Source organism: Brassica oleracea, chromosome C5 (genome assembly GCF_000695525.1).
Source record: "Brassica oleracea var. oleracea cultivar TO1000 chromosome C5, BOL, whole genome shotgun sequence".
In the NCBI taxonomy this organism is placed as follows: domain Eukaryota; kingdom Viridiplantae; phylum Streptophyta; class Magnoliopsida; order Brassicales; family Brassicaceae; genus Brassica; species Brassica oleracea.
In genome coordinates this window covers 35,525,961-35,532,570 of record NC_027752.1, presented here as the reverse complement: position 1 = coordinate 35,532,570, position 6,610 = coordinate 35,525,961, and the positions used below count along the sequence as shown (strand labels likewise).

Genomic DNA, 6,610 nt, shown 5'->3' with positions numbered 1-6,610 from the left:
GAGAAGTAAAATAACTATATATAACTTACCCGTTTCCTTTTTGTTTTTCTGTGTTTCTTGATAGCTATCAAGACTCTTGAGGTGGAACATAACAGTGTTTCAGAAAAACTAAAGAATGTTACGAATCAAACAGGAGTTACAAATGTGGGCGTATTTCCGGAAGAGATGATAAGGGTCTCTCAGAAGCCAAGCCCAAACCCAACTAACACTGTGCTACAAGCACCACAAATATCGATGCAAAGTCAACAAGGAACATGGCATCGCGGATTAGGGCAACAAGGATCACTGCAAACAATAATGCAACAGCAAAGGTATCAAATGTTACAGCTACGTCAAGCAAGGCGACAGCAAGAGCAACAGCAGCAAGGGTTACTGCAACCACAAGTTATGAAACCAAGTCAACTGCAACAGCAAATGATACAACAACAACAGCAAATAAGGCAAGCGCAAATGCAACAGCTACTGCAACCACAAATTATGAAACTGAACCCAACAATAAATGAACAAAGTCAACTGCAACAACATCGAGAATTACTGCAACAAGTATTCGGGCAACAAGAATGAGGGACAAGGTATAGTTTGGGTTTTTAAAATTTTTAATTTTCTATTAAGTGCCTTTTGAAAATGTCCTTATGAGTATCCTATTGGATGATACTTGTCTGTGAGACTCATTAAAAGAGAGAGAGAGAGAGAGCTATTAGAATTGCTTTTTTTTTTTTTTTTTTTTTTTTTTACTCTTTTTTGATATTCACCATGTTTGTGATTCGAAACTCACCATCTTTCAGTCATCAGAAACATAAAATAGGACATTTCATTTACTTTTTGCTGATTAACTTGAGAGGTTAGTAATTTTAATTAACACTAGGAAACTAAAAGAAGTTTGAACTAATTAAGTACCACCTGGTTGGTGGTTAATGGTATTGAGAATGTGTATTTAAATCACTAGAAAACTAAAGTTGGGTAGATAACAATATCATTTAAGCTGTTTATAGTCTTTAAAAGATGTTTACACTAGAAATATGATTTTTTCAAATTTTGACAGGTCTGTGATTGAGCAGTTTTTCTTTCATTTTTTATGGATTGCAAATCTATCAATTAAATAATGACATCTAATAATATATTTTATGTTCCTAATCTCTTTTAGGAAGAGAGAACTAAAAGTTCTAAAACAGTTTGAAAGAAATAGTAAAAATACAAAGTCAAAGCTAGAAGCTAGTTTTTCTCGTTACAAATCCATAATTTGCGCGAAAAGCCAAGGGCTTCAAAAAAAAATCTTTGTTTTATAACTATTAGAGGAAGTAGTGAGAAAAAAACTAGAGAAGAAGAAATCAAATCTACAAACAACAAAAAAAAAATATTAATTTTGTTAGATTGAAAAAATATAAACACCAAAAAAATATAAATTTTGTTAAGAGAGTTTTGCATAGTGAGTGGAAAATGGCGCAGATGCACCGAGAAGATGTTGAATCCGTCACGGCGGATAAGAAAGTCTCAGACGGAGGAGGAGGAGGAGGAGGCGGCGGATCTTCCGGCACTCAGGCGTCCTCGTTCAAATTCAACGCTGAAGCACCAGAGTTCGTACCACAATCGCGTGCCGCCGTACCTACACCGCAGGTTTCTCCGATCTCCGGTTACTTTTATCCTTGCTTTCACTACAGCGACGGAGGAGGGACGGCGGTCGGTTCTCAGGCGTCGGATTGGTTCTTCGTCGGAGGAGGAGATCCTGCTCAGCATCCACACGTTCACGATCCGGCGGCTGCGTTTTACGTTCCGAGCCCGGCGGTTCAGTTTCCGGTGAATCAGAACTCTTCTCCTTCTTCTTCGTTGCTCTCTGATGATCTCCGCCTTAAGATCGTCAAACAGGTTAACACTTCTTTTATTTCCCGCGTTATTGTTTTTTTACTTATTTATCGTTTTGTTTAATTGCAAATGTTTTTTTTTATTTTTGTGTTATTTAAAAAAAATGAAATTTATGTGTTAAAAGTATCATTTTCAATTTTTATATGTGTAAGTGTTTAAATTGATCATAAATTTGTCAAATATATGCAGTGAAACTTGATGTTTTGATGTCAAATCTATTCAATGTTCGGATTATAGGAAAAAAAATGTCAATATAAATTATCAATATCTTTTCACATGTGTATTATGTTTTATCTCGTTTTATAATGTGAGATAATAATTATGTCATTAGATCATATTTACAAAAAATTAAAAAAAAAAAATTGTGTTGATTAATTGGTGTAGCTGCACATAATGATAGATGTATCAAATAAGATTAAACCGACGCTGGTTCAGCCTTTCAATTCAATTTCTTGAAACTAACTATGGTTTCAAAGTATAGGTTGAGTACCAGTTCACGGATATGAGTCTCTTAGCTAATGAGTCCATCTCAAAGCACATGAACAAAGACCCTGAAGGTTATGGTAAGCCTTCAGTTTTCTGAAACAACTTGTAAATATATATATATATATATTCAAAACGTAGTTTTGTTTTGTTTTTACATTCATATGTCTGTCTCTATTTAAAATCAGTGCCAATATCTTACATTGCTTCCACCAAGAAGATCAAGGCTTTAACGAGTAACCACCACTTAGTTTCATTGGCTCTGCGCTCCTCCTCTAAGCTTGTAAGCTTCTTTCTAGATACCAACATGCTAATCATAAGATCTTGAGTATATATATACTGAGAGATTTGTTAACAAATGAAGGTTGTGAGTGAAGACAACAAGAAAGTTAAGCGTAAAGTTCCATTTACTGATAGAGACAGAGAGGATTTGCAGGTAACTAACTACCATGAAAGCCTTCATTATATTTATAATCAACTATATATATATACATATTAACTACTTCTTGTTTCTGTTTATTGCTCTTCAGGGCCGGACCGTTGTTGCAGAGAATCTACCAGATGATCACTCCTACCAGAACCTTGAGAAGATCTTTGGAGTTGTTGGAAAGTAAGAAACACTCTACTTCATATACTTTCACTTAAACAACATGGCTTTTTTTTTTCTAACCAAACAACAAGTAAGAATTTGTTTCAGCGTTAAAGCGATTAGAATCTGTCATCCTCCAGAATCAAACTCCTCTCGTCCAAAAGGAGATTTCTTGATGAGCAACAAAGTAAGTACCAAAACTTGCTTCTAATAATTTCCTCTGTTTCTTGAGCTTTTCATGGACTTAAAAGATTGTTTTTAATCCAAAGATTCACGCACTGATCGAGTATGACCACACTGTTGTCGCGGACAAAGCTGTGAGTGAATCTTTTCTTTCACAGTTCATCCAAAACTCAGTGAAGTAGTTTCTAAGATGTGATGCATACCAGGTGGAGAAGCTGAACGATGAAAGAAACTGGAGGAAAGGACTTCGTGTGAGGCTGCTTCTTAGATGCTCGGTAAATCCATTACACTTATAATGTTTTATTAACCAACATATATATCTCGTAAGTAACTCAAAAAACCTCTGAGATTAAGTTGCATTAATTTGTATTTTACAGCCCAAATCAGTTCTCAAGCACAGAAGAAACTTTGATGGCATCCTCATAGATGATGAGAGTCCTTATGAATCAGGAGAAGACTCTCCACGTCTCCATTTAACCGAGCATCAGCTTGATAACGAGGTTAGTGTTGCTTAATCCCCTTCAAATTAAACCTTTCCTTTTAAGGAAAAAAAATATATTTCTTGGTGTGCACGTTAGGGTGATGAGAACACTCTTGGAGGACTGTGGGGAAAAGGGAGAGGAAAAGGAAGAGGACGGTCTCCAAGAAGCTATGTGGTAGGAGGAGGAGAACGTAGCTTCGGTATTGGGATGGGACTCAGCCTTGGCCCAATGTCACCGAGTCTAGGTTTACACGGATCTTCGTCTCCAAAAACAGCAACAAAAGGACCAAGGATGCCTGATGGAACAAGAGGCTTCACCATGGGACGTGGCAAACCTGTCAATCTCAGTCTTATCTAACAATCTCTACGTGAACGACTACTACTATTTATTATTATCTAACAATCTTTAACCAAATAATACACGTGGGTTGGTTTCTTGAGATATGGCTTCACAGAAGCAAGGACATGAGTTTGGGATGATGAGGTAACTACATAGTGTTTGGACTAATTAAGAAGGCATGGTGAAGTTTTTTGAGTGTTTTTTTTTTTCTTTTTGCATTTCGTTTATAATTTGGGCAATTTCTTTTGTATGTTTTGATTTATTTATTTTTCGTGTGAGATTAACTGAATAATGAAGGGTTTATAGCACAAGGACTGCAACCCTGTTGTGTAATCATTCTCACCTATTTATTTTGACTATGTAACTCGAATATTGGTTGTAGAAAACGAATCACTGTTGTCATTAAATGAAAGACGAATGATCAATAAATATGAACTAAATCAAACACGAAACACCAATAACCAGCGTTAGTCTATACAGATGTACTAAAATGGGAAGATGAACATAAAAATACGCAACTTCTAAGATCTTGTAATATTCGGTAATCAAATCAAGAGTTAGTGAGAATAAACTAGAGATGTGGACCAGTTAATTCTTCTTGAAGATGCTGATCGATCTAATAAGCATTTGAAAATTGAAATACATCCTGTCCAGATACAATGAAGTTGTTGGGTTACATTACATATATCAACTTCTTTGAAGAAAAAGAGCAGATATGTACATACAATCAATTAGTGATACATATATTTGTTAAGTTATCTTGATTTTGAGAGCGAAGTTATTTGACTACAGTTAGCTAGAGATAGATTTTCAAATCAATATTCTTCGCTGACTATTTGGTATTTACTAACTAGAGAAGATAGATTAGGAAAAAAGATAACTATATATGTAAATCCATGCAGGGACTAGGGACTATGATTCATGGTTGATAGATAATCTTTAGTAAATTATCTACAAAATTACAAACTTGTTATATACCGCCAACCACATGCTAGCAATCGTTCTGAAATTGTTACAGTGGACCACTTTTTGTTTCCATTATATATATTTTTTAAACTACTTATGTGATGATAGCCCTTAACCCATAAGCAAATTAAACGCATGTAGCTTTTTCAAAACTTAGCTTGGGATGTTATTGTTGTTTGCGAGTTTCGAATTCCGTTTTTGGGCCTATTTCTTAAAAGATACGACCCAACAACTATATATATTGTCAAATATCTAACACAAAGTTGAAAAATGCTATATACTCCCTCTGCTCCTTATAGATCCATTTTTTAGAAAAAAAAATTGTTTAAAAAAGATACATTTTTTACATTTTCAAAGCATTAATTAATGAAAAAAATGTACTTTTCAAAAAATACAATTGTGTTTAATAAAATTTCATTGGTTAAAAGTTATTGAAAATAGCTAATTAAGGAAAACAATGTATTGGAAAATACAATTTTAAATGTTTTCTTAATAAGTATGAAAAAACTATAACATGGATCTTTTAGGAACGGAGGGAGTATATAAATATAAAAATTATATTTACATAATCTCTTTGGATCATCTAGATGTGTACTCCCTCTATTTTTCTAGTAATGATTTTTTTTCAATCTTTCACTACATTCTTTTCTGAATCTCACTTTCCACATATATTAAGAAAATAAATAAAATTTGAATACATGCATCATTTTGTATGATTAACTAATTTAAATAAATTGTATCAATAATAATTCCATAAATTTAGTGATTTTAAATTGATAAACAATATGTTGAAAACTTATAAATATTTTTAAACAGTTTTTTATTTTATTTTCTGGAAACAGAATGATTAGTATTTATTATTAGATTGAGAAACGGTTTTTATTTCTTATCATTTTTGTAAGATTATTTTCCATAAACACTAAGATCTACACAGTTCACCAATTTATGTGAAACTTTTTAGGGAAAACTGTTTTTTTAGAGCAAAAAAATAGTAACTATGTCCCTTTAGACTAATCTATATTTTGTGTCATATTTTCCTATAATACCCTTTAATATTTATGAAAATAATTTTAATAAAGAGTTTTACAAACAAAAAAAATTTGGAAAAATAGTAACATTTGTTAAAATACCTATATGAACATAATGGTATATTTTCCAGTTATAAAAAAGTTAAAATTATAAATTTCAGACTATGTTCTAAAAAAAGTAGAAATGATATTCTACGAAGTAGAAAACGAAATCTACTTTTTTCATTGAATCTACAATGTTTAGAATACGTGATCTACGTAAATAGGAGTATTCTACAAATATGTAGAATACACATTCCGCGCTTAACCTACCATTCTAAAATTCTTAGAAATCAAAATCTACACATTAATCTAATTCTAAAACATGTAGAAACCGACTTCTACAGATTTACTATAAATCTAAAACATGTAGAAATCAAATTCTAAACATTACTATAATTCTAAAAAACTGTAGAAACTGATTTCTACATATTAGTTGTATTCTACGGATAAAAAACCAGTTCCTAAAAATATGGAAACAAAATATTTGAGAATATTCACTTTTATATTTTTTTAAAAAATCGATTTAAAAAAAAAAACGAAAAAGGATCAAAAAAAAGCGACAAAAAAACCTTGGCAACCTTCTTCGCCGTCTTCTATATTCCATTGATTGTTCACAAAATTTTCACAAAATTTTCACA

At 32.5% G+C, this 6,610-nt stretch overlaps 1 protein-coding gene across 1 annotated transcript; it reads left to right on the top strand.

Annotated features, from left to right (window-relative positions):
- The first annotated feature begins 1,292 nt into the window (after nt 1-1,292).
- LOC106293510 (la-related protein 6C) lies at nt 1,293-4,358 on the top strand. The gene is made up of 10 exons (XM_013729191.1): nt 1,293-1,863; nt 2,342-2,423; nt 2,532-2,626; nt 2,708-2,779; nt 2,874-2,953; nt 3,041-3,119; nt 3,202-3,249; nt 3,322-3,390; nt 3,493-3,615; nt 3,694-4,358. The coding sequence occupies exons 1-10, from the start codon at nt 1,438-1,440 to the stop codon at nt 3,952-3,954; spliced, it is 1,335 nt and encodes a 444-aa protein (XP_013584645.1). The 5' UTR covers nt 1,293-1,437; the 3' UTR covers nt 3,955-4,358.
- The last annotated feature ends 2,252 nt before the right edge of the window (nt 4,359-6,610 follow it).

Bases quoted from the DNA above. Each gene is read 5' to 3' on its own strand.
- LOC106293510 (XM_013729191.1), top strand. From the start codon at position 1,438: ATGGCGCAGATGCACCGAGAAGATGTTGAATCCGTCACGGCGGATAAG. The intron at 2,627-2,707 runs GTAAGCTTCTTT...TAACAAATGAAG, and splicing joins TGCGCTCCTCCTCTAAGCTT to GTTGTGAGTGAAGACAACAA. The intron at 3,120-3,201 runs GTAAGTACCAAA...TTTAATCCAAAG, and splicing joins ATTTCTTGATGAGCAACAAA to ATTCACGCACTGATCGAGTA.